Source organism: Adiantum capillus-veneris, chromosome 23 (genome assembly GCF_014529385.1).
Source record: "Adiantum capillus-veneris isolate H3 chromosome 23, ASM1452938v2, whole genome shotgun sequence".
Lineage (NCBI taxonomy): Eukaryota > Viridiplantae > Streptophyta > Polypodiopsida > Polypodiales > Pteridaceae > Adiantum > Adiantum capillus-veneris.
Window position 1 is genome coordinate 66,330,024 of NC_140953.1, and position 26,938 is coordinate 66,356,961.

The 26,938-nt window shown below is 46.8% G+C and overlaps 1 protein-coding gene across 5 annotated transcripts in view; it reads left to right on the top strand.

Annotated features, from left to right (window-relative positions):
* Positions 1 to 26,938, top strand: part of LOC147427899 (Translation initiation factor 2, small GTP-binding protein) — a 119,540-nt gene that overhangs the window by 19,480 nt on the left and 73,122 nt on the right. For 3 of the 5 annotated variants that reach the window (XR_015185992.1, XM_086496976.1, XM_086496978.1), the window contains exon 3: positions 24,507 to 24,590. Coding sequence is in view for 4 of the 5 variants with exons in the window: in XM_086496976.1 (XP_086353102.1) it covers positions 24,507 to 24,590 (84 nt within the window). In the remaining variant the exon portion in view is untranslated. The remainder of the gene's footprint in view (positions 1 to 24,506; positions 24,591 to 26,938) is intronic. The other 2 variants (XM_086496979.1, XM_086496980.1) reach the window with 1 other exon arrangement.

A 26,938-nucleotide genomic window follows, 5' to 3' on the forward strand; every position in this document is an offset into this window, starting at 1 on the left:
GGATGTGGCCGCAGTGTACAAAGAGGGTCGGATGACCTAGATAGATACAATGGCAGCATCTCCTAAAATTTAGGGAACTGCTATTTTGGGACTTGAAAATGTGTTGGCGTCTCATTACCTCCGGAATGACAAGGGGAACATTTTCTTACTCTGCCGTGAAGTCAACTGGGCCACCGGTTGGGAGATTTTTAAGCGGCAACCCCGAAACGGGAAAATGCTTGTAAATGCGCCAAGTGGCACAATTCTGTGCACTTTCCTCATGCAGAAAATTGGGCGCTGATTTTTAAGCTGGGAGAGGCTGAGTTGCAGCTTTTGTCACAGGTTAAGAGCTATGGAGTGCTTGCTTTTCCTCTTATGCACAGTGCGGTGCCAGGAGTGATGCCCTGCACGCTACGCATTGCCCTCTCTCTCCCCTTTGGCAATATGTTATGCCCCACTAGTGGGCTCTTCATTTGACCAATGTACAGTTGTGTGGGTTCATGCGCGATTGCCGAGGCAAGAGCCTCTTGCACAGGTACTGGATTAGCTAGCGGCTAATCCCCCGCAGCTACAGGTGAATTCGGAGAGGTTTCACGCCAGAAATATCGTCCGATTCAAAGGGCAAGTAGCCCTACAGGTGCGGGAGCTCGAGGACTTGCTACGGATGCGACCGGCCCGCGAAACGGAGCCCGAAACAGTAAATTACAGCCTGCTGTGTATTTTTGCAGGTTTAGGGTTTTGGCCCTAAACGGACCCTAATACCCCCAGGAGGTTCAGGGACGCAAGGGGACCGCTGTACAGGCGATCTGGCGCATTTTCAGGGCTGAAAACAGAGAATTCAGCGTGCTGCAGATTCTCGCCAGGTTTTGCAAAGTGCCCGTATGCGTCGGGAAAGTCATTTAATGCGTGGGAATACTGACCGTGAAGGGTTCTAGTACAATTATGTTGCTGAAATCAGGCCAGAACAGTCAAAATTCAGCCAAGGTTGTGCGAGGCAGCTTGGAAAGAACCACAGCGTTTATTCCCTCTTTGAACAATAAAGAAATACCGAAAGGGGCGCCTAAGTTAGGGGCCAATCTGGTGTCGGTCTTCTCATACAGGTGCATTCTAGCATCTGTATCCCATTCCCCTCTCTTGTGTCACCATAGCGCAGGTATAATAGACGACTAATAATGGGTGAAAGCTAAATCAAGGTTTGAAGTAAAGTCTACCGCCCTTTTTGGATTGAACAGGCCGGTTTCATGGTTCCATCGACGGGATTAAATCACTTTTTCCCATAGAAGTGAGCCTTGGTCAGTTTTGAGTTTGAAGACACAGGGGATCATAGACCAGACACAGGGAATTGCAATTATGGCTGACAGACCAGATGATGTGACTGAAGAGGTTTCCTCTTCACAGGGTCAACAGACACATGAAGTGGGTGAGTCCTCAAGACCACCACAGACGGATGATGATATATTCAGGACCTAGTTGGCTACTGTTGTGGCTATGTTCACACAAGTAATGCAGAACCCGAGGTTTTTAGCCTTTCTGCAACCTCCTGTTCCGTCTCAGCAAGTTGGGTCATTGGATCATATTCAAAAGCCTGTTAAGGCTCGAGCACAGGTGATTCATACCGCACAGTCAATGGAAACACCTTTACACTTGACGGAGAACATGCAGTCTCCACAACCTATGCCTAAGGTGCAAGAACAGGTGGCTGAGATGCCAGTCTTTCAAGCTGTACCAGTTCAGCCCGCCACCTTTCAACAGCCTATAGCTGGTTCTAATGGGCAGGGAAGCAACCTACAGGCTATGCAACAGGTCTTCCCACCACCTTCAATACACCCTGGCTATTTTGGAGGAGGATCGGTATTCCAGAGCATGGCTGGTCATGCACCTGGAAATCAGTTTTACACGCCAGGAACAGTGTTCTGGGGTGCTCAAACGATGATGCCTAACCCCATGTATGGTGTCACGGGCATGCTACCAGGGTTTCAGAGCACTCAGGGCCAATTTGGGATGCCACAGGCAAATTTTGGTATGGCTGGAATTACAAATCAGCAGCCAAATATGGCATTTCCAAGTCAACTTAATTGCAGTTAGGGAACACAAATGAACCCTAACAGTGTTCCCATGTTTCAGTCACTTCCATATGACAATTTGACGCCGCTGGAGAGGCCAACTCCGTATAAAGAAGGTGGCAAAGGTGTGTCTTTCACGACCTTTACAGGGTTTGATGACAGGAAGAAGGCTCTCTTATTCCTCCAGCAGTTTGATAAGGCCTATACAGGGGGAAACTTTACAGAGGCTTCAAAGGTCCGCAAGGCAACCACTTTCTTGACAGGGAATGCGGGACAATGGTGGACAACTTTATTGCTTCAAGGGCAAGCTCCGTCCACATGGATTTACTTCAAGCAGATTTTTGCAGCAGCATGGTTATCTGATGACTTTGAAGCAGATGTCATGATAGAATGCCACCAGCTTAATGCTGCCACTTGCAGAAATCTGGATGATTACAATCGGAAGTTTTGGAAAGCTCTACTTCCAGTAACTCCCTATAGGTTTGTGCCATTGACAGAACAGATTGAAAAATACTGTTGTGGCCTACCTAAAGGATTGAGAAAGTACTGTACGAAGACAAAAGTCACTACTTTGACGCAGCTCATCGAGGTAGCAAACACTGGCAATGGTTTGCTCAAGGGAGAAGATTGTGAATTTAACACTGGCGTCAAGGCAGGATCAGGCAAGAAAAATTCAGCCAAGAAGCACGTTCCCAATGAGGCTCCTAAAGGGACTCAGGAGTCAGCCAACGCAGGGAAAGATAAAGCTACGGCTGAATCAGAAAAGGGACCAGCAAAGAAATGGAAAAGACGTTTTCCTCGCAAGTCAGAAGAGCAAAAGAAGGTCCTGAGGACAGAGAACAAATGCTTTATATGTGAGCAGCCTGGCCACATTGCTTACAATTGTCCTACAAAGAAAAGGCCAGCTGATTCTGATGACAAGGAAGACAAGAAAGGAAAGAAGCCCATGACTGGTCTAGTACCAGATATGGTGGGCGACAAGCCAAATTCAGATGCAAGCGAGCTTTGCAGAGGTATCTCACATACTCCGTCTGCTCTCTGTCGTGTGAGCATCTGTCAAGCCCCAACTCACCCACATCCAGCTCTGTAAGCATCTCATCTGAAGTGTCGTAGAAGACTGTCTGAGAGTTGCCCGTTCGGGCATTGAAGTCCCCTAGGAGGATGATATCACCATCCTAGAAAACTCCCATATATGATCATCTAGTATAGAGAAAGGCGACTGTCCTCTTGATGGAGCATATACTGATGTATTGGGGGGGAACTAACATGTGGCAATGTATAGAAATCGGCCTGTGTCAGCTCTCAGCCTCACCCACATGTATCTAGCATGATCATCTCTTCGTACAATATGTAGTAGTGGTTGTTCATGGTAGTCTGCCATCAACTTCGGGTAATCTGTGAAGAACTCTTTGTTGGCCCACTCTGTTGCGTGGGGTCCCCGGTACTTGACTTCAAATAGGTCTACGGTGCTTGCGTCTTTGAACCACGCCGAAAGCACTGCAGAAAAAATTGTGTTGGCTCCTTATCTTCAACCTCGTCTACGATCTTGAGTTTGTACTTTTTAAGAATCTCGTTTGAGGAATCTTCCTGAAACAACCTCAACCAACAAACATGGAAAATGGGGCGCATGGACCATGAGCTAGGCAACCTCAATTTCATAGACACATCATGGTTGTGCTTAATGACTAAATATGGACAATGCATCCTAAAAGACTGTTGATGGAATGCACATGAAAAAAATGATGGAATACCAAACTTTTCAAAGAGTGCTTGCCAAAAATGCGATCTAAACTTGACTTTTCTAGTGAAACAATTGACTCGGGAAACGTCGAGGAAATAATAATTCTTGATGGACAATCGTGCTAATGCTTGTGTTGTTATTGTGTGTTGCTAAGGAATGAGCCTGCAAAACTTTATTGACGCGATCTACAATGGTGAAACATGTGTTTTCCTTGAATGCAATCTTTCTACCTTATTTAAAGTGGTCTTCATGCTTCTGTGCTTATCCATGAGTGAATCATGTGCATCGTGAATATGGATTTCTTACACACAAAGATGGTGACAAAAATACAAGAGACGTCTTTATGAAAAAAATACAAGAGACCGTTGTGAATGAGAAACTAAAATCTCTACCATACTCAGAATGCTTCTCATGCTTTAGAGAATGAATGACAAAGAGAGGTTCCTTATCCTGCAATGATTGATTCTTGCTTGAACTATTTGATTGTGTACTAAGAGATGCTATTGGACTGTGTGTCTTATCCCTTTCAAAACATGAGAGTGAGAGATTAATGACAAAGAAGGAATGCTTTGCTTACCGCGAATGACCACGGAATAGGCACCCTCACAGAAGATAGTGAGCGTATTGTTACAAGCTTGGACATTCCAAGCAAGAAATCAAATAGGGAGAGAGAGGAGAGTCGACACGGCACTGTGGAGTTTTGAGCCAAGACGTAGTTGCCCCAAAGAATGGCGCCCCTTTCCGTATTGCTTTATTATTTCACTTCATAAAATACAACTCCCGAGGATCTAACTCTCTCCGAGACTCTACGTCCAGATGCTCTCTGGAGGAGTGGCCCTCTGGGCACTTATAAACGTACAAGGGTTGCTCAAAAGCAGAGCCCCAAAAGCACTTGATCCAAAAGCACTTCACCCAAAAAGCATTTGCATCATAAGCTCCACGTAAATCTACAAAAAACTGTGAGCGTGAAACATGGAAATCCGACAGCCTGCCATGTCATTAGATCAATGCAAATCATGGAATTTCCGTACAGCTATGCCACCTGGCATGCCAACTGGCATGCCAAGTTGGCATGCCAACGCGATTTATGAAAATCAGCCTGAGAGATCAAGCGTTTGGTATTTTTGGGTTAGGCTTCTTGGCCGGTGCTCATAAGTTTTTTAAGTTGGTAGGGGTTAGGATTTTTAATCCCTAACCTTCTTTAGGCCCCTCGGCCCATCTGCTGGTTTGAGTTCCTCTTGTCCACTTGGCCATTTCTCTTCCAGCTGGGCACGCCACATTATCACTTTGTGATATTCCCACCTCTTGAAAGAATTGTAATCGCCCTCGATTACGCCTGCAAAATAGCCAAAGGACAAAACCTTTCTTTAGTAGACACTGACTCTATGTACCCATGCACGAGACCATCAATCACACTTCTGTCAAGGGTCTCAGATACAAATCATGATAATTGTAACCATTTAGCAATCACATCTAGACCGCGCTAATCTTTTCACAGATGTCTTGATCTACTAAATCTTGTTACTATTAGATTTACATCCTTTCTTTTCACAATTCAACCAAGCAAACCATGTTTATGGCCATCCCCGCAAGACAATACATCCACATAGCATGCAAATTTTTTTTCCCAAGAAAAGATCCTTCATTAGTTAACAAACCTACCCAAATGGGCTACAAACTGCCCCTGTAACAGAGGGCTACATCAGCAGATGGGGAGACTCTCCCAATAAAAAACAAGGTATATACAATGGCTAAATCAAGAGATAGGTGGGGGGAAGAGCCACAATGGTGGTCGGTACTGCCATTGGGGCACGTCCTAAATCATGGTGAAGAATGGTCCTAGCTGCCACAATCTCAGAAAAGCCTCTCGGCACTCATGCATGCGGTGAGAGCTATCATGGAGCTGCTTGAACTGGCCCCTGAGTGTGTGGACCAACTCTAGCCAAAAGTCGTGAACAGTTTCCACCGGAGGGACAAGGCGCGCCTCAAAAATGCGAAAGTAGCGAGCTCGCTAAATGAACCAAAGTGTCAGGCCGTAGATGAGCTCCCAACACCTCTCTCTCTCTCTCTTTCTCTCTCCCCCCTTGCTCCACTCCTGAGGGATGATCTTTGTGGCTGGTTGTAGAATAGGTTTGCCATCCATTATCACAATCATCCTGCTAATTGAAGCCATCTCGAAGCGCAGTGCTGGGTCTGAAAGGGTGGACCAGGCAGCAGCATCCCAAGTATACCGACGAATAGAGGATAGCGTAGGCATTAGTTGCAGGACCCGAAGCCACAACTGTTGTGCCACGGGGCAATCCCACAGACAATGTCGCCGTGTCTCAAGTGGATGGCGGGAAGCTCTGCATGCTGCTGAGAGACCATTGTGCACCAACCAATTCCCAACTGCAGTCGCTCTGTGCGTCACCAGCCACTGGAACAAGGTAACTCTCCTCTGCGGTCGGTTGTCCCACAACCGCTCCCAAAAGTCACCTAGAAACTTTGCTGTGAGGCCCTCCTCCTGCCAGTGGGTCGCTACATCAGGTCGAGCCTCTCTCCGAGCTGTCAGTATGTGACGCCCTAGTCAAGCTGTGTACTGAAAAAAAGGGGTCCCAGGGTGGTCATATGGCGCAAAGGGGTCTCGCTAGAACCACTCCCTTGGGTCCCACTGTAGCTGCGTCAGAGGCTGGCTCTCCCATGCTCAAAGCCGCCAATGTCCTGTCTCCAGAGTAGTAGGGTCGGGGTCGATGACACAGGTCCTCCCACTGATGCCCACCACTTTAATCCTCTGGAAGCAGCACTCAACCACCTCGGATGCCTCGACAGGGACGCTGACGAGACAACCCTCTCTCTGTACCTCAAAGAACAAGCAAGAGCCCGAGTCTGAGCTGGCCATCACTGCTATGAGGACTCCAGTCGCGTGAAGGCCCCCATCCAGCGAGGAGTTGACGGCTCCGCAAGAGCCCGAGTCTGAGCTGGCCATCACTGCTATGAGGACTCCAGTCGCGTGAAGGCCCCCATCCAGCGAGGAGTTGACGACTCCATAGGGATGAGCCAATCTGCCGGTAGAGCCTTAGCAATGTTCTGACACATGCTCGCTGCCCCTCTCATGCCCTGCAACTGTGTGCTCTTCTAGAAGACCTGTGAGCTGTAGCCAGCCCCCAAGCGAACGTAGCCAGTCCCTCTGCCATGGGGTCCCAAGAGACGTGGTCCTCTCCTGACCATGTGGCCATACTGAGTGTGGACCCAGATCCAGTGGCTGTATCAGGCGCTCCTCAATGCAAGTGGGCTGGTGCTGCTCCAAGCCACCTCTCGACTGCTCCCAAGCCCACAACAGGCTCACTGCAATCTGGTCCTCCCACCTCCTACTCAGGCCGACTCTACACATCTCTGTGAAAATCCATTGTGTGGAGGTACTCCATGGCCCCCCCGTCTAAGGGACTCTAATGCTAATTTGCTGCAACAACAGCTCCTTCTAGGGCTCCCCGCCTAGAAGATGATCTCTGATCACCAGCTTCCCAAGGAGGGCTCTACTCTGTCGTCTTGGGAAGGGCTCTACTCTGTCGTGCTGGGTCTATGATTCCCAACCCCCTAGGTAGTGTGATAACTTGCCAGGAAATCTTGGCCCGAGCCGATTGTGTATCCCGCCGTGATCAACCTCTCCAACTGGCTGATGCATGAGCTAGCGAAGATCCAACAAGATGTAATGTACCACATAGTAGCCAAGAGCGCTTGGTTGGCTACTACTACCCTGTCAGCCAAAGACAGCCGCATTGAGCTCCAATGCAGTAGCTTCCTCCGAATAGACAGGAGGAGAGGAGCAATCTACTGCTTTGGGGTTAAGTCCAAGCCAACGAGACAACCAAGATATTGTACAGGTGTCCCAGGGGGGATCCACCTAAACCCTCACTTGACGCCCACTGGGGCGTGGGAGCACTGCCAACCCAGAAAGCCATTGTCTTCCTCCAGTTGGTGTATACTTTGAAAGCTTACGCTAAATTGCAGAGTCTTTCGATGAAAGCTGTCTTTTGATAGGTAGACAACGGCTTTTCAAGAAGCACTCACCTTCTGCAAGGTGGATTCCACGCATGTTGTGCACATGTACTTGCTGGGTTTACATGAGGATTACCGCTGGGCCTTGATCAAAGACAAAGCCCCGATTGATGTCGAGGATGCAGTGGCAAAGGTCAGGGACGTTCCATTTGATAAATGGAGCGAATTATGAGAAGAAAAGAACTTCGAACCATCAATCCGGCGACGGCACTTCGAGGAAGCGACCTCGATTCTACCAAAGGTCCAAATCACCGTTGAGACCTTCTCAGGAGAAGAAGAAAGCCAAAAATGCTTCACTTGATGCAGTGAAGAACGGGGCTTGCTTCGGATGCGGCTAGACAGGTCACCAAAATAAAGAATTGCTCCAAGAAGAAGACTAAGAAACCGCAGGGTCGTCCTTCGATTCAAATTCACGAAATCTCAAGTAACTCTGGTGTTATTTAAGTTGAAATCCATCACTTAGCGCACAATTCATGCACTAACTGTACTTTTAGCACCAATATGTTTGATAAGCATGATCTTCTCCGTTTCCTTGGGAAGATTAATGGTCACGACGTGACTGTACTCCTTGATAATTGAAGCTCACACAATTTTGTGGATGCAAAATTGGTGCAGAAAGTGAGTCTACAGACGCGTGACAGTGACCATGAGTATCGTGTGAAGATGGCGTGTGGCGAGGATACAGATGTATGGAATTAGATGGTTCCAGATTTGTCGCTCGAGCTGTCACAAGACGGGCACCACATGCCAATAGAAGAGAATAGAATGAACAGACTTTTAGCACTTTAATAACAACTAAACTGAAAGAGAGAGACGACACGCGACACGGAGTGGCGGAATTCCACCCGTGAGAGTATTGGCCCCAAACCTTGGCGCCCATTTCTTTACTTCTTTATATTGCATCAACACAGTACAAGCCGGTACTCCAGACTCTGCACCTTCTTCAGGAAACATGCGAGAGAATGACCCCTAGCCTCATATTTAAAGGCCCTTGGCCATTAAAAGCAGTTCCAGTGAAAAGCTTCAAACTCAAAAGCAACTGGTCCCAAAAGCAGGTGCTCAAAAGCTGCAAGCATAAATCACGGAAATCCGTACAGGTTGCCATGTCATCATTGCCAACGTGAAATGCGGAAATCCGTATAGTTCTGCCACGTAAGCATGTCAGCGCAAAACCCAAAAATCAATACAGGTCTGTTACGTCAATATGTGTGAGAAAAACCCGGAAATCCGTACAGGTATGCCACGTCATCAGTTGGCTGCGTACCTTCTGTTTATGTGTGTGTGTGTGCTGGTCCTACTTCATCTTTTGCTGCTTCTGCTCCTTCACTTAGGGTTTAGGCCCCTCGGTCAGGATCTGCAAGTTGTCTCCGTTCTTTAGTGACTTGACACGTCAGCAATTTGTGACAGAGCTGGTTTATTATAAAGAGAACCTGGATTTTCACATCATGCGCTTGGATAGAGGAGATGTTATTTTAGGAATTCCATGGTTTTATGATAAACAAGACTCATTGTATATAGACTATGTACATTACTCTCTTGTTTTTGTTAAACAGGACATTCCTCATGTATCTGTGTCGCTTTGTAATCGCATTTCTGTAGATAATGGTTTTGCAATACCAATTGTTATTGCTTTGGAAATGTATAAATATACAAAGTCTTCTGATGTTGACTTTTATCAATGTGTACCATCTGCATGGTTTGATTCATTAGTGGTTGGTACGCTTTGTCACTGAATTTCTTAAAAATATTTCTTGTTCTTCTGTTGAATTTCTAGATTCCGACGAATCCAATCTGATCCAAGAAATCATGACTGATTTCAAGGATGTTTTTCCTGATGATCTACCACTTGGCTTGCCACCTTCGAGAGGAGTAGATCATGGCATTGAGTTGGTGGTTGGTAGTCAGGCCTTCTCAAAGCAACCCTATCGGTTAAGTAAAACCGAGAAGGACAAGATTCAGCGGCAACTGAAAGATTATCTCCACAGGGGTTTTGTTCGGCCTTGTAAATCCACGTGGGGAGCACTTGTGTTGCTTCCTCGAAAGAAGGATACCACTATGCGCTTTTGCGTGGATTACAAAGGTTTGAACAAGCTCAATGTTAAGAATAAGTATCCGCTCTTGCGTATGGACGATCGTGAAGATCAGCTCCATGGGGCGCCGTATTTTACAAAGATAGACCTGCGATCAGGTTATCATCAGATACGGATCAAATTGGAAGATGTTCGTAAGACAGGTTACCATACGCGTTATGGTCACTTTAACCAATGCTCCAACTACGTTTCAACAGATGATGAATGATCTGCTGAGACCGTTTTTAGGCAACTTTGTTATTGTATTTCTCGATGACATCTTGATCTACAATTGAAGTTTGTCTGAGCATTTAGCGCATATACGCGCTGTTCTCGAGGTACCGAGAACTCATAACCTTTATGCTAAGGCTTCCAAGTGTGAATTCTTCAAGAAAGATCTTCTGTATTTGGGTCATATTATTACTCGCGATGGAATTCGCGTCGACAAAGTTGGATAAAGTGCGAAGTTGGCCCATTCTGAAGAATGTGCGCCAAGTAAAGTTTTTAGGCTTTATACCATTCTTTCGTAAATTTATCAAGGATTACTCCAAACTTGCTGCTCCGGTTACGCAACTTTTAAAAGGAGGGGTGAAAGGACCGAAGACTTCTGGTCCTCACTGTAAAGGTAACCCCCTTGTGGTCTGGAATGAGCGTCTCTACGAGAGTTTTTGGACACTTAAGCACTTGGTGACTACTGCGCAATATTGCACATTGTGCATCCTAGCAAACCGTGTGGTTTAAACGCATGCTAGTGATTATGCCATTGGTGCGACGTTATATTAGGATGGACGTCGTGTTGCGTTTGAAAGTAAGAAACTTTTTGACGCTGGGATACTGCGCAATATTGCACATTGTGCATCCTAGCAAACCGTGTGGTTTAAACGCATGCTAGTGATTATGCCATTGGTGCGACGTTATATTAGGATGGACGTCCTGTTGCGTTTGAAAGTAAGAAACTTTTTGACGCTGGGATTCGTTATCCAATGTATGAGAAGGAGCTTTACGTTGTAGTCCGCACCTTGAGGAAATGGCGGCACTACTTGTATGACTACGTTTTTTGCACTATGTCTGTGATAAGGGTGATCTCACTGGCCGGAAGGCTAGATGGCTTGAGCTTATGCAAGAGTTTGCCTTTGAGATCCGTTTCAGAATGGGCGTTGATCACTTCCATAGTAACCAAAGCATTGCTAGGTACCTCACTTTCCTCCCACAACCATACAAAAAACACCGGATGATCAAAGCCTCCTCTCGCATATTAGCCAAAGCATCACTAAACACAATCATCAAGGTGCAAGCATAGGGAGCTTTATTTGAGAAAGACCTTCCCTCCCAAACTGCTAAGTATATACCATAATCGATGTGCTCCAAGAACCAGCATTGTACCAGCATTGTGAATATGAAGCTCCTCAAGAAGTTTTTGTGCTTTCATGATCCCTCCATCTTTGGCTTGTATACCGACAAAGCATTTGTAAGGACAAGACTCGATACACATATCTACCAAAGCATCCCTAAGTACTTATTGTGCCCTCTGAAGTGCATTGTAGTAGACATAATTATCAAACCCTGGCTTTGTCGGTCACATTCCTTTTCTACTCCTCCCATGCCGATCATGTCCCAACAATCATAATAAATCATGTGTCCTATTTGAGCTTCACATTGTGGACACGAAGCGTCACGACAACGTCATCACATTTTGTGACATACCCCCCTCTTGAAAGCATTGTAATCGCCCTCGATTACGCCTGCAAAACAGACAGAAGCCATAAACTGTCTTAGCAGACATGATTGTTAGTACCGACGCAATAGGAACACACATCTAGCACATGTACCAATCGACAGTCACATCATATGACATCACAGGAAATCACTCGACATCACAGGACATCACATGACCCATCACATTCAACATTCATTCGGATCATATTCCAGAATTCCATTTCATGAAGTCATACAACAGAATACTATCAGCTCTCAGTATCCCTGAAGCTCAGAGAGACATCAGTGACTCTAGTATTCTAAAAATCAAGGCATCTGTTGACAAAGGAGCGGAGTAACTCCCCTCTTGTGCAACCCACTGTACGTGATCTCCGGCCAAGTTGAACTCGGGGTTCCATTTGGAGTGGACTATGCTAAACCAAAAGCTTCAAGGTAAAGTTTCACAATCTGAGGAGTATCTGCTAGGTCCTCCTTCTCCATCCACTTCACATCCAATGCATGATAATTCTTGAATTTAACCAAGAACCGCCTTATCGCTTTACCCTTAATCTTTCTTTTTTTATGTGCCGATATCTGTTTTGGAACAAGGATCTCTTCGTTTTCTTCCACTTCGGGTTGCTCATCAGGCTCCCCATCATCGGGCACACCGCCTTTAAAAGGCTTCAGGAGACTCTGTCACCAGGAGGTGTATTTTTCCTGTTGCCTTCCGTAAATAAGTATTAGATATATTTATTTTATTTTTACTTGTTTGTCCCAAAACCCTTGAAAAGGTGCAAGTGGACATTGCATGGCCAGTGTGAAACGGCTGCAGCCAAATGGGTTTCTCACATCGGGGATCTAGGTCGGTCAGACAGGGACTGCCCTGGCCAGTTAGCACTGAATTCTGATGAGTATGGAAGCTCGTGTGCGCCAAACTGGAATTTGGGCCACTCGTCAAGTCACTGCAACTTTATAAGTTGAAAGGAGCCAATAAATTAACCCACATTGTAGATGTTGGTCAAATGGTAGTCTTCAATGATGGTCAGGAGACCAATAGGGACGCCATGGAAGCATCTCCTAAAATTTAGGGAACTGCTATTTTTGAACGGAAAATGTGTTCGTGTCATTAGCTCTGGAATGACAAGGGGAACATTTTATTGCTCTGCTGCCAAGTCAACTGACGCACCAGTTGAGATATTTTTAGCAGGGAAAGCCCAAACTCGGAAACTGGGCGACGTGTCAGCCTGTGAGCGATTCTGCTACTCTGGGAGGCAAAAACGAGCTGCATATCAAGAAAGGGGGCGCCATTTTCAGCCTCAGGTGGATTGTAGCAGGTACAGAAGCTATGGAATGCTTACCTTGCCCTCTATGCACAGTATGGTGACGGGAGTGATGCCCCGCACGCTACATACTGCTCTCTTTCTCCACTACGTACAATATGTTATGCCCCACTAGTGGGCTTCTCATTTGACCTATGTACAGCTCTGGGGGTTTATACGCGTTTGCCAAGGCAAGAGCCTTCTGAACAGGAACCGGATTAGCTAATTGCTAATCCCCCATAGGTACGCAAAGTTCCATCACGAAAAATTGCGAGTTTGGAGAGTTTTCTCGCGTGAAAACTCGTCCAATTCACAGGGGAACTGTCCCATTGCGTGCGGGAGCCCTTGGGACACGCGTAGGCGTGTTCGCTCTGCTAAAAACGATCCGAAACAGGGAATTACAGCCTGCTGTGTTTTTCTGCAGGTTTAGGGTTTCGCACCTAAACTGCAAGGGAACATCGGGGGAGCCTCGTGAGAGCCTTGGGATGTGTGTACAAGCTTTTGGGCTCCTGGCAGTGAAAAACAGAGAATTACAGCCCGCTGAATTTCTGTGACAGCTCACTAGAAAGCTTCCAGATATCGAGGGAATCCGTCCTAGACAGGTGTTTTTGACCTATAGGGGTTTTTGCGCCGTTATGATGTCGAAATCCGGTCAAAAACTTGCGTTTTCAGCCCTCGCCAGGTTTGGACAGCTTTGTGAAAGCTTGTGCTAAGTGGTCGGATCGTTTACCTTAATTTGAATAAAGAAATACCGAAAGGGGCGCCAGTCTTTGGGGCCTACAAGGTGTCGGTCTCGTGTGCGCAGTGACATTCTAGTCGCTGGACGCAACTGTGTTCTCTTCCCTTCTCAGTGCTGTGTGTAAAGTTAACAGGTAATTGAAATAGTACCGCCCTCTACGTTGTATAGGCCGGTTATAGACTCACATGAAAAGCATTGTGAATTCTCCAAGTGTCGGGTAGCTTAAGTCGGAAGGAGACATCATTTATCTTTTCAGAGATCTAGAAAGGTCCGTAGTATCGCATCCTAAGGTTTGGAAAAAGCCTCTCCTTTCCCTTTTTCTTTCTCAGGCGTGCCTTCTCAAAACGTAAGAGCACCCAGTCATCCTCCTTCAATTTCAAATGGCGACGATGGTGATCCGTTGCCTTTTTCAGTCTTTCCTGAGATTTCTGCAAAGCCTCGCGGACCTTGGCAAAAGCCGTGTCCAAGTCGTGCGTATACTCATCGGCTTCAAAAATCTTATCTTTCGTGTTTAAGAAGGGTGGGACCTTCGTAGCACCTTCAATAATCTTAAATGGTGTCTTCCCCGTTGAAGAGTGTATCGTGTTGTTGTAGGCAAATTCCACCAAAGCTAGATACTTTTCCCATTGAGTCTTGTAATCCGAGATATAAAGACTTTAATAAATCTAAAACCACTGAATTGGCAATGTCAGATTGCCCGTCAGTCTGCGGGTGGAAAGATGACTAGAACTGCAATCGCGTGCCAATGTTCTCCCAAATTGCCTTCCAAAACACACTCGTAAATCTAGGGTCCTTGTTGGAGACAATCGTCTCGGGCATGCCATGTAATCTAAAGATCTGGGCCACAAACAATCTTGCTAAGTGATCCGGCTTGACTGTTTTCTTCCATGGAATGAAATGAGCCTGCTTGCTAAACTTGTCAATAACAGTCCAGATACCATCTTGACCACTCTGTGTTCTCGGGAGATCAAAAATGAAATCCATTGCAATATATTCCTAGGGGCGGGTAGGTATGGGCAAAGGTTGTAACAATCCCTGTGCTTTATGCCTGTCAAACTTGACCTTCTAGCATACCAAGCAACTGCGCACAAACTCGTCCACATCCTTCTTGAGTCTCGTCCAAAAGAAGTATCTCTCTACCCCTTTCAAGGTGGTAACAATGCCGCGGTGACCAATAAAAGGCAGACAGTGGCATTCGGTCATAACCTTTTCCCTCAACGGCTGTGTAACGCACAACATGGTTTTCCTCATCAAGTAGCCATCCCGAATGGAATATCCCGCTACTGTCTCCCCATTCCGTATCCGTGTGAAAACGTTTGCAAAATCCATATCTGTGGCATACTGATCGACCATATCCTCGAAGCTCCTATGATGTATCGCGGAAATAGCTAGAACCAACGACTTCCGAGACAAATCATCTGCCACCAAATTCTTTATCCCTGCACATGGACAATTTGGAAGTGAAACTTGTGACAAGATGTTCGCCCACCACATCTGCTTTTCCGATAGCTGCTTCTGTGACAAGAAGTAGTGTAAACTTTGATGGTCTGTAAAGACAGTAAAATCCGCTCCGAGTAGGTAGTGCCTCCACTGAGCAAGAGCATGGATAACCGCCAAAAGCTTTTTCTCATAAATCTGTGCTGTCAATTCCGGCCTTGAGAACAATCGGCTCTCGTAAGCAATGACATGGCCTTTTTGCATTAAGACCGCACCCAGACTACGACCACAAGCATCAGAATATACTTCAAATGACTTTTGCAAGTCCGGCAAAGTCAAAACTGGTCCCGTAGTTAGTTTCTCTTTCAATGTCTGAAAGGCAGTCACCTTTGTTAGGTCCCCACGAGAAAGGGACTCCTTTCTGTGTCAAGATATGCAAAGGGGAAGCAACCTCTGCAAACTTTCTAATGAACCGCCTGTAGTACGGACACAATCCCAAGAAGCTTCTAACTTCATGGACATTCTTCAAATCTGGCCAATCACGGATAGTCTCTATCTTGGCCGGATCCATTTGCACTCCTGTTGCTGACACAATGTGTCCCAAAAAGTGTATCTTTGGTAGGAAAAATTCACTTTTCTTCGTATTAATCACTTGTGATCTCGTAATGCCTAAAAGACTTGAAGCACATGATCTCTATGTTCTCCTTATCCTTGGAGAAAAAATGATGTCGTCAAAGAAAGTGCCAACAAATAGCTTGTACTCTCGAAAAATCCTGTCCATCATCCGGTTTAATGTCACAGGAGCATTGGTTAGGCCAAAGGCATCACCGAAAACTCAAATAACCCAAAAGTCGTCCGAAAGGCTGGCTTGTAGACATCTCCTCCGAACTAATGATATCCACTTTTCAAGGCGATCCTGCTAAAGCGCGAGGATTTTTGAAGTCGGTCAAGTATATCATCGATTCTAGGAATCGGAAATCTTTCCTTGATGGTGATTTTGTTGAGAGCTCTATAATCGATGCACATTCTCCAAGATCCGTCTTTCTTCAAAACCCACAAAATCACCATCAAGAACTGATTTTCGATTCCTAGAATCGATGATATACTTGATCGACTTCAGGGATCCTCGTGCTTTTAGCATGATCGACTTGAAAAGTGGATCTGAACCGCGCCGGGAGATGTCTACAAGACAGCCTTTCGGACGACTTTTGGGTTATTTGAGTTTATAGTGGGATATAGACTCTATGATCGAAAGAAGGAGATTGTTCATAGCCATGATGTAGTCTTCAATGAGACCTTACCTCAGAGGGGGTTCTCGATCCCAAGCCTTCCACGACGACTCTCGATCTTCCGATTCTTGGAGATCCAGATTTTGACTTGCCCTATGATGAGCCCTCTTCTCCTTCCCCTGTCCCTCAGGCCACGGAGGAGGATGTACCCATTCCCGAAGATACAGTTGACAGTGGATCTTATCACAGTGCCGATGTAGGGACATATTTGCCTGTAGCTCCCCCCGAGGGGAGCAAGCCCGACAAGCTACCGAAGTGGTTATTGGAGACCCTGCGAGATTCACCAATCTCAGATTTTCCACCCGATTGGCGAGATTCCGGTACCTCACGATGCTCTCATCGACTCCGACTTGCTGAGGTAGATGACCCGTTACTACAGGTGAACTATGCATTGATGTCTTCAGTGCTCCACGACAGAGTTCCTCTTACAGTTGAGGAGGCACTTTCACTACCTCAGTGGAAGTTGGCCATGCAGAAAGAGATTGATTCCATCAAGAAGAACAATACATGGGTGTTGGTTCCGTGGCCTCCCAAGCGAAAAGTGATCAAGGTCAAGTGGGTCTACAAAACCGAGTATAAAGCTGATGTTTCTTTGGACAAGCACAAGGCAAGACTTGTTGCCAAAGGCTTTTCCCAGAAACCTGATGTAGACTACGAGGAGACCTTCGCATCGACCGCACGTATGGCGACTATTCGGATTGTTTTTTCCCTTGCTGCCCTTCACGGGTGGCCGGTTTTTTAGATGGATGTGGTCTCGGCATTCCTCAATGGCGATCTAGAGGAGGAGGTTTATGTGGAGCAACCTCCAGGGTTCGAAGATCAAGAGTTTCTAGACATGGTCTATAGGTTGCTTAAGGCTCTCTATAGCCTCAAACAATCGCCTAGAGCGTGGTACCGGAAGATTGATTCCTGCTCCTCCCAGAGATCTTCAACTGAGCCAGATTTGTACATTTTCCGTGAGGGAGGGTTAGTGACACTTGTTATCCTCTACGTCGATGAACTTGTGATTACAGGTAGCCATGTTGAGCACATCCGCAGTATTATGGCAACCTTGTCAGATGAGTTTGAGATGACAAATCTTGGCTTGCTTCATCATTTTCTTGGATTAGAAGTTAGACAGACAAAGGGGGGCATCTTCCTCTCTCAGGAGCGGTATATCCAAGAATTATTGGAAGCATTTGGTATGACCGAGTGCAAATTCATCTCTACTCCAATGGATCCCAATCAAAAGTTGTCACAGTTTGATCTTCCTCTTCTAGCAGATGCAACAGAGTATCGGAAACTGGTTGGTTCTCTCATTTGGGTACTCAACACTCGATTTGATGTCAGTTTCCCGGTGGGCCTACTCAGTTCTTTTATGCAGAAACCCGCCAAGTCACACATGCAGCAGGCCATCAAGGTTCTGTGGTATTTGAAGGCGACCCAGTCATTTGGCATTCATTATGTAGCTGGAGGTTCGGATCCCCAGGTCATTCTACAAGGATGGAGTGATTCAGATTGGGGAGGTGATCCACAGGTTTTACTTTTCTTTTGGCTCAAGAGGAGTTTCATGGAGCAACAAGAAACAACCAACAGTTGCTTTGTCTTCCACGGAGGCAGAGTATCGTGCAGTTTGTAGTGCTACATGTGAGTCAGTTTGGATTAGGAGGCTACTTTTGGAGATGGGATTTCCGCAACAGATGACCATTATGTACTCAGACAACCAGAGTTGTATTGCCATTGCTAGGAATCCGATGTTTCACGCCCGGACCAAGCATATAGAGATTCGGTACCATTTTGTTCATGAGAAGACACAGGACGGCTCTATCCGACTAGAGTACATCCCGAATTCGGATAACCTTGCTGACATCTTTACCAAACGTCTTTCACAGGCTACACTATCCTCTCATGCCAGCTTCCTTGGACTCTTTCCTTGTCCAGAAGTTGAGAGGGGGTGTTAGAGTTCATCTTCCTGTCCGGTGGTAGCTCTGGTATCTCCCAGGAGCAGATTAGGGAGTGAGGGCTGTTTTGTGGCTGTGCTCGACCGTACTAGAGGTAGACGTACCTATTCTTGGTGGTGCACATCATGGTATTGCTCACCCGATAGGCTGGCATGTGACAGGACCCCTGTTCCTAGGGTTTCGTGGGGTCAGAGTCTCGAGTCATCTGCACTTAGGCCATTAAATATGTGTTCCAGGTCATTGTCAGTGAGTTTACATATTTATTAGCCATTTTAGCCAATTTCCAAAATCTTAGGGTTTTCCAGCTGAGTAGGGCAAACTGGAGTTTTTCCTATATAAGCAGTCCCTCCCCTTGTACTTTTGGCAACTTGTTGAATGCAGATTACCAGCGTTTGGGCTCTCTCTCTCTCTCTCTCTGTGTGTTAGCGTTTTCTCTCTCTAGCGTTTTCACTTTGTGGTGAGCACTCTTTAGCGTTTTGCACACTCTCTCTAGCGTTTTCTGTAGGAGGTGACATCAGCCATCGATCTCTCTCTCTAGCCCTAGCGCTTCCCTTTTTGGCCTGTTACCACCACTCCCTGGCAATTGTGCATCCCTGACAAGATTCAATGCCCGTTCTGTGGGCGGTACGTGCTTGTGCCTTTATGCGAGGAGATCCATCGTGATAGATTCGAGATCTATTGGCTGCCCGTCACAGAGAGGTGTATTGATCGCAGCTGCAGACAGTTCCTCATCCGATTCACCTTCTTTCCGCTACACCTTTGACACGCATGTCTAGGGCCCACAGTCTTGAAAAACTCACCAGTAACTGTCACCCACCTTGGGTCCACCGAGCTGCTTGACGATGGTATGCAAACTGATGTCGCCTCTCCTCGACGGTGATCAGCTCCTGACGAGCCTGCTGCATCTGCTCCTCCATTCAAGGTCTATCAGGGTGACGCTCTTGCATCCTCTGCAAGGATGCAATGCCCTGACGGAGACGCCTCTCCTCCTCTCTGATCGTAGCCAGTCGAGCGGCAGACTCCTGGAAAAAGAGCGACTAATCTCTACGAGGCCCGTGGCCACCCTGTCAGCAGGGGATCCCTGCCTGTCCAAAGCATCACAACCTACTCTATTAACTCTGTATCCAGTAAGAGCCTCTGAGGGATGCGCAACGTGGTGCTACCACCCCCCTGTGTGTCTGAAGCTGAAAGGATCACCGGGGCATGGTCAAAGAAGGTGGTGCTTGCCAGAATGCATACAGCTCCTCCCCCGTCACAAAAGTGGTCACTAGCATAGAAGTGGTCTATCCTCGATAGTTTCACCCCTCCTACTCTCCTATCATGCCGAGAGAAAGAGAGGCTATCTGATGGTCGTACAAATCCTGCATGCTGCCATACATCAGAGATCCTCATGGTCATGCATAGCTCCAAGTCGCCAACTCAGCTCCATGCACTGTAGCATGGCTGCCTCTCGTCCTGTGCGAGGGGTCCTCCAACATGTTGAAGTCCCTCCCCACACACTACTGCTCGCGTGAGGCAAGACCCCACTATGTGTGTCCAAAACTCTGCCCGACTACTTGCATGATCGGGCACATAGATGTTTAGGAAGCCCATGAGGCAGCCTTGAACCTACATAGTAATCCATTTTTCCTTGCTTGGCACTATAATGCCCCTTCCGCAGTGGCCGGCTGCCATGAATCCGCAATAGTCATACATACCCTGCCCTGAATGCCTCTTGGCCCAAAGGCAACTAACCAAAAGGTCTCAGAGTGGCCCCACAAAATCTGACCACATTGTCAAGTACGGCTATCACATAGAAGATGCTCCTCTATCACGAGAATGTCAATCCTGCCTCCCACAAGACATCTTTGTAACTCCTGTTGTTGCAGGCGGCCCCTCTGTCGCGCAAACTGGGGTCCACCTAGACCCTGCACGTTCCATGAGACATTCCTCATGGCTCAGTGAGAGAAAACTGATGTTGTTGCTGGAGCCAACTGTGCAATCTTCGAGCATGACTTGGGATGGGGAATAGTCCGCGTCCGAGCGACCCCGTGAGAGGCGTGTATGCATGTGCTGTACTATCCAAGCATGAAGGGCGTGCAATCCGTAAAGCAACATCCTTTAGACCAAGAATCCTTATGGACGAAAACATAGCTTGGAATGCTTTGAGTGCTGCAAAGAGGTAAGCTACAATATGCCTACATCGAGATGCATCTGGGGTTGTCGCATATAACTTGGCCAATGGCGAGAGTGTCTATCACATCTGTCACGTCTAGATCCGCCGTGTGGTGTGAAAACTCAACAGCGTGGGCTTGCAGCCAATCCAATATTGATTGCAATGTCCACTCAGTGTGATATTGGCCACACACTGGAAAGGAAAAGCCAACAGCTGTATCCAACGCCTCTGTGCCCTTGGCTGCAACAAGACCACATGTGCTCGGAAGCAAGCTGCCTCGAAGTCAGAAGAAGGATCATCAAGGAAACGGGTAAAGCTGTAGTCAAATGCATCCCAACGTCGACGAACGTCAAAACTGAGACATCCTAAAGGGACTGTTTCAAAAGGGGAGGCCTGAACCAAAAGTAGCGTCCTCGAGTAGGGATGTCCCTGCCGAGGCGCACGGCTCATAGCAAAAGCACTACCAAGAGAACGACGGACTGTCGAAGATTGTCCAGTCCCCTGTGCAGGAGGGGCACGAGTTGGGTCATAAGAAGCGACTGAAGCCTCAGTGGGGGGCGAAAGGATCCCGGCAGGGGGGGGAGGGGGGGGAGGAGGGGGGTTGGCGAGGCTGCGGGAGGCTCCACTATGTCCTCCTCCTAAAGGGTCCCTATAGGAACCCAATGCTGTTGGATTGGTTTAGGGAGGCCACCAGGGGGGGCATTGTGGCGAGCGCCGTGTCGCCGACGGCTTTGGACTTGCTGCCAACCATCTGCTGCCTGGGCATGTGGCTATGCAGAAGTCGTAGCCTGAGTGCCCTGTGCACCTGTCTGCAGTGCCTGAGCCGCCCTCGGGGGCTGGGTTTGTGCCATAGGTCGGGGTCTCTGACGAGGACATGCCCTCACTAGATGGCCTATCTATTGGCAGATGAAGCATTGACTATGTCCTCCTGAAGAGGGTCCGTGTAGGAATCCAATGCTGTTGGACTTGCGCAGGGCGGCCACCAGGGGGGGCATTGTGGCGAGCGCCCCCCCCCGTCGCCAACGGCTTTGGACCTGCTGCCAGCCATATGCTGCCTGGGCACGTGACTATGCATTGTCGCAGTCTGAGTGCCCTGTGTACCTGTCTACTGAGCTTGCTTCACCCTCACCATAGGTCGGGGTCTCTGACGAGGACATGCCCTCACTAGATGGCCCATCTGTCAGCAGATGAAGCGGTGATTCGGGAGACTCGAATACTTTGCCTGCTACTGGAACCAGTCACCACTCACCCTCGGAAGGAGGACTACTTTCGGGAGAGCGTGGGTATCCTGAACCGAAACGTGAACTATGGGATGCCCGCTGCCTTGGCAGCAACTGAAGCTGCCGTTCACGGAGTCTTCAAGACGGTTCCAATCACAGAACCAATCTTGGAAAGGAGCGGGAGGTACTCTCTCCTCAGTCTAAGGGAGCAGATCGAGATGGGCAAATCTGCTTCCTCAGCAAGAACATCTGTAGCTGGGTCAAACCCATGGTGCCACTGTCTAAAGTGAGCCTTGACTGCACAAATGCACAGCGGGCTCATCGAGATGACCTTGGTAGCCATCTCGGGGTCTCGAACTCGATTTGATAGTAGGCTCGCCCGAGAAGTTGAATGTCAAGATCTTTCCCACCTCTGCAAGGAGAGAAGCTGAATGTTGACGATCTTTCCCACCTCTGCAAGGAGATGGGCCTGAAGGAGGTCTCGCACTTCCCCTCTACTGTGGCGATTTCCAATGATCTTGCAGAGGACGAAGGTGGCTTGGAGGCGCTCCACCTCTGCTACAAGGCTCGCGTGCTCTGTTGGCGATAGAGCAAGTCGGATGGTAGGCTCGGCGGGGTCGGTCGAGGGGGCTTCATCTGAGTCCCTTTGGGGTGGAGCACGAACATCCATTTGTGTCTGCTACTGCAAGAGAAGGCGAAGGAGGAACTTGGCTGCCACTCTCACCGTCAAAAGCCGATGAGGCTGTTGAGGGTCCAAGTTGCACTCGAGTAGGCGATGTGTGTGTGCCGGGGGGGGGGGGGGGGGACTGGTTCGGCGATGAAAAAAGGGGGAAGGCAGCGGGGAGGAGGCAACGAGCAACGCAGGGGGAGGGTTGAGGGCAGCGGTCATGAAGGCTGGGGTGGGAGGGAAGCAGTACATTTCTGCAGGGCAGCGCGATGGGGAGGAGGTTGGGGCGAGCAACGGGCACAAGGCAGGGGGCGTGATGGCGAGCGGTGGGAGCAGCAGTAGCGAGCGCGATTCTTTGCAGCTAGTAGCCACATAGCATGCAATTTACAAAATACACACTTAATTCACATTGAACACCGTGTTTCAATCTTTCAATCTAGCCATCTCATTCCGTCTAGAAGTCTTGATGCACCTAGATCACTGTGCAACCATTTCATCCTTCTGGAACTCTTGATGCACTCACAACAGTATTCGGTCATCTCATCCAGACACCTCTAATAATCCAAAAGCTTCAAGGTACAACTCTCTCTGAAGAGAATCTGGGACGTTCTCCTTATCCATCGACTTTGTATCGAGGGCCAACAAAAAGTACCCTTGATCAAATTATCCGTTGCGCTTAGCTTACATTTTGTTCTTTTCCTATGCCTTGTGACGTGTTGGTAGCCCCGTTGGTCTCCCCTGTCCATTGGCACATCAATCTGAATCATTGGATTTCTCTTACGAACCATCAGCTAATTCCCTTGCCTTGTCGGAACCCTCGTATGCCCTATCATCTAATTCCTTTACTTCTCCAAAATCCTCTGATAAACTTTCATCCAATTCCCTTGGTTCGTCGGCACCCTCTAAAGCACTATCATTTGATTCCCTTATTTTCATCCGGTTCCCTTGGTTCTTTCTCTTCATTAGAAGACTCTTGCCCTGTTGAGGTGGACACTGGCTTGTCCGTTGGATAAGTCAATGTACCGGCATGCATACCATAACCTTGTTTGGCATGTCCCACAAGTCTGTGAATAGAATTAGTCTTGTGTTGCAGACAATACTATTGAATCTCTTTTGCCAAACCATAGCCAAACCGCCCGATCTGGTCCCTCAAAATGACCCTCCGAAACGAGGACACCATCTCCTGAGAAGGCGATGTCAAACTATATAAATTCAAAGGCTCGATAGGTGTCCTGGTGGCTTGAAAACGTGTCAAACCTGACTGCTTGACCCCCATTCTTAAACTCCTTGGTCTTCTTGTCCATTTGCTCACTGTCAAAAGAGGATGAGCTCTCCTCCTCTGACTGCTAGATGGCCTCCCATGCTTTCCAGACTTTTTCAAACATTTGCTTTTCTTGCTTTTTTGGCTTGTTCTCTGACTCTTCCCCCTTTTCTCATTCTCTTTGGAACTAGAGGATGGCGAACTGTCAGAGCTCGTCTGAAGATGAAGAAAAATCTGGGTCATCCTCGAAACAAACACGCTTCTGGGGTCTGCTTACCACCTCGAAAGTCTACTTCTGGCCTTCTTTTGAGAGTGCTTTAAGACTTTCCTTAACTGGTTCATCTTCTTTTCAAGAGCTTTGTCAAACTCTTTCTGTGAGTAAAGTTTCTGCTTTTCTGCACTCTGCTTTTCTTTCAAGCTTAGTGCTAGGCTTTTCTTTCTTTTTGCTTTTCTGCACTTGGCATTTTTAATGCTTCTCTTAGTGCTAAGCTTCATTATGGCTGAGTCTGCTCTTGACCTCCGGAATTATGACAGAAACTCAGTACACTGAACTTTTGTGTTAATGTATGCTCATGTGTGTGTGTGTGTGTGTGTGGTGTGTATATTAGTACCTAGTTCTACACCCACTATCGGGCACGGACACCACACAACCACAAAAATGTCAGCAAGGTCCTCCCAAGTGAATTTTTGGAATAGATTCTTAGCCTTAAAGAGTTATTTTTAGAGTTGCATTTCATGTCCATAAAAAGTAGAAAAGGTTTGAGGCTGCCTAATCTTTCTATACACCCAATAAAACAAAGTTTTAAATATGATTTCATGGCATTCTTTTCTAACTACCGAAAATACTGAGTTTTCTGTAGAAGGCACATCTCTATAACACTGCCTTTTGCTTTGCAGATGATACAACGGATAAAGCTTGGTCTTAGGCATCCTTTTTTGCAGGCATGCTCTCAGAAATTTTTGTTTGGTTTGAGGAACTTGGTATGCCACATTGTGCATAATTGAAAATGTAAACCACTCTAGAGTCTAAACTTGACACATTGTGCATTATAAAAAATGTAAACCACCTTTAGAGACTAAAGTTGGCATTCTTTCTTTGTACTTCAGAAATTGTTAATTTTAGATGAATCTAATGTATGCGGTGTTGTTTTTAATGTCCTGTGATGGTGTCCATTCAAGACATGCAGCTAGCTGATTGGCAAGGGAATTATCATAAGAATTCTATCTGTTAATAATTTTAGCTCTGCTGGTAGGCTTTAAAGCCATCTAGACGTTCCATGTGGGTCAATATACGAGTTTGCATGTACAGTCATGGTCAAAGTCCTAGCAATCTTTGACACCAAGCTGATTACGGTTTACTTCTGTGTGCTATTGATTGTTTTGTGTAGGAATATGTCCTTTCTTTGGGAAGAAGAATTGGGGCTTGAACTTGTTGTGCTACATAAGAAAAATCAAAAGCCCGAAGGTATCACAAAGCTTGCAGGCATTATGGATAACCAAGCTAGCAGCCAAAAAACCCTTGGGATATAATATGATTACAAAACCATAGGGGGAAAACCATTCGGAATGCAGGGAAGAAAAAAGGGAAATATATATCAGAAGGTAGAGGCAAGGGAGTAATGGAGGATTGTAGAAGAGAGCTATAGCAGAAGCATGCCGCCCTACACAGAGGCAGCTGAAAATTCCACCAGAGTATCTCCAAAATCAGACTCCAAAGCTCCAAGCCAATATGCTTACTCCAAGCAAAGGACTCCATCTCCACCACATAAGAACGTGCATCAAATAAATAATGAGGACTGGAGAAGAGAGAAGCCTTCTACCATCCCTAGTAGCAATCTAGAACTAGGGAAACTGCAACCTATGTCGGGGCATAGAGTTGTAGACGAGGCTACGACCCCACACCCCTAAGTTGCCCTACATACCACCCACAACCCATAACACATATGCCATGTATCCATCAAACATGGGAAAGAAACAAAGAAAACAAAAAAGAAACCAAGATAAAGCAAAGAAAAACAAACACACCCATCCCACATTAAAAGAATATCAAAGAAGCATCAACACATTAAAAGAAAAATGCAGAGAACCATTTGCAAAAAGGAAAAAGAAAACACCAAACGCAAATTAAGGTAGGGAGCACAGAGACAGGCACATCAAAGACGTGTATTTGAAATACTTGAATTGAAAGAGAATTTCACACTTGAGATGAGAGAGGGAGTGGCGGAGTTCCACTCCCAAATGCATTGGCCCCAAGTAGGAACTCCTTGGAGTATTTCTTCATTATTGCTCTTCACACATAAGAGTGTTGAGAGGAGCCACTCGCAAACTCAGAATGAAATTACTGCCCGGAGGCACATGTTAAAAGGCCCTTGGCCTCTTGCTTTAGAAGTGCTTAAGAGTAGGAAAGTTAAACTGGTTTAAAAAATTGACGCCTTGTAATCGGTAAGCCACTAGCAAGGCAATGAATCCATCGATAGCAACGACCCGATTGAAAACCCAAAAATTGTGAACACTTGAACTTAAGAGAGATACGGAGCGGCGGAGTTCCAGTGTCCACTCCTAGATGTACTAACCCTTAAGTCAGACTTTCCTTTCAATATTTTTTATATTAGTGAAGTCACATAGTACAAGTGTTTGGCAGTCACTTCACAACTTTGCAACCATGCGTTGATCAGCGGAAAGTGGCCTCCTAGACTCATATCTAAAGGTAGTGATGCCCAAAAGCAAGACTGTTGTGCCCCAAAAGACCACAATTCAATGCTTTCAAAAACTATCACCAAAAAAGCAGGGCAGAGTGCCATGCCAGCATCTTGCAAATTGTGGCGGGATTTGTTATGCCACTCTCTCTCTCTCTCTCTCTCTCTCTCTCTCTCTCTCTCTCTCTCTCTCTCTCTCTCTAGAGGATTCGAGCCATACTCTCTCGAATTCCAGAGTGCAGATGAGGATGGATTCTAGTAGTAGTATTTTTTTTGTTCTAGTTCTTTTGTACCCAAACATGGTATTAGAGTCACTATTTTATAACAGATTGGTCATGTTGGCCTTTTGAAGACGTTAATATAACATTTCATTTCATTTCTCTCTCTCTCTCTCTCATGGCTCTCCTTTGTCAAGTTTGAATCGGGTCGCGACATCATGAGTGTGACATGTCCCGCTTAGAGAAGAGTAATCGTCCTTGATTACCAGGGAAGAGGGTTCCTCTTCACAGAACAGACAGGAAATTTCGCATGCTCGCCCTGCCAAAAAGTGGTCAAATTAGGGTTGATTTTCTGCTGCGTTTTTAGGGTTTGCAAGTATGAACCAAGATGAGATAGGGAGAGGTCTCACGGTGG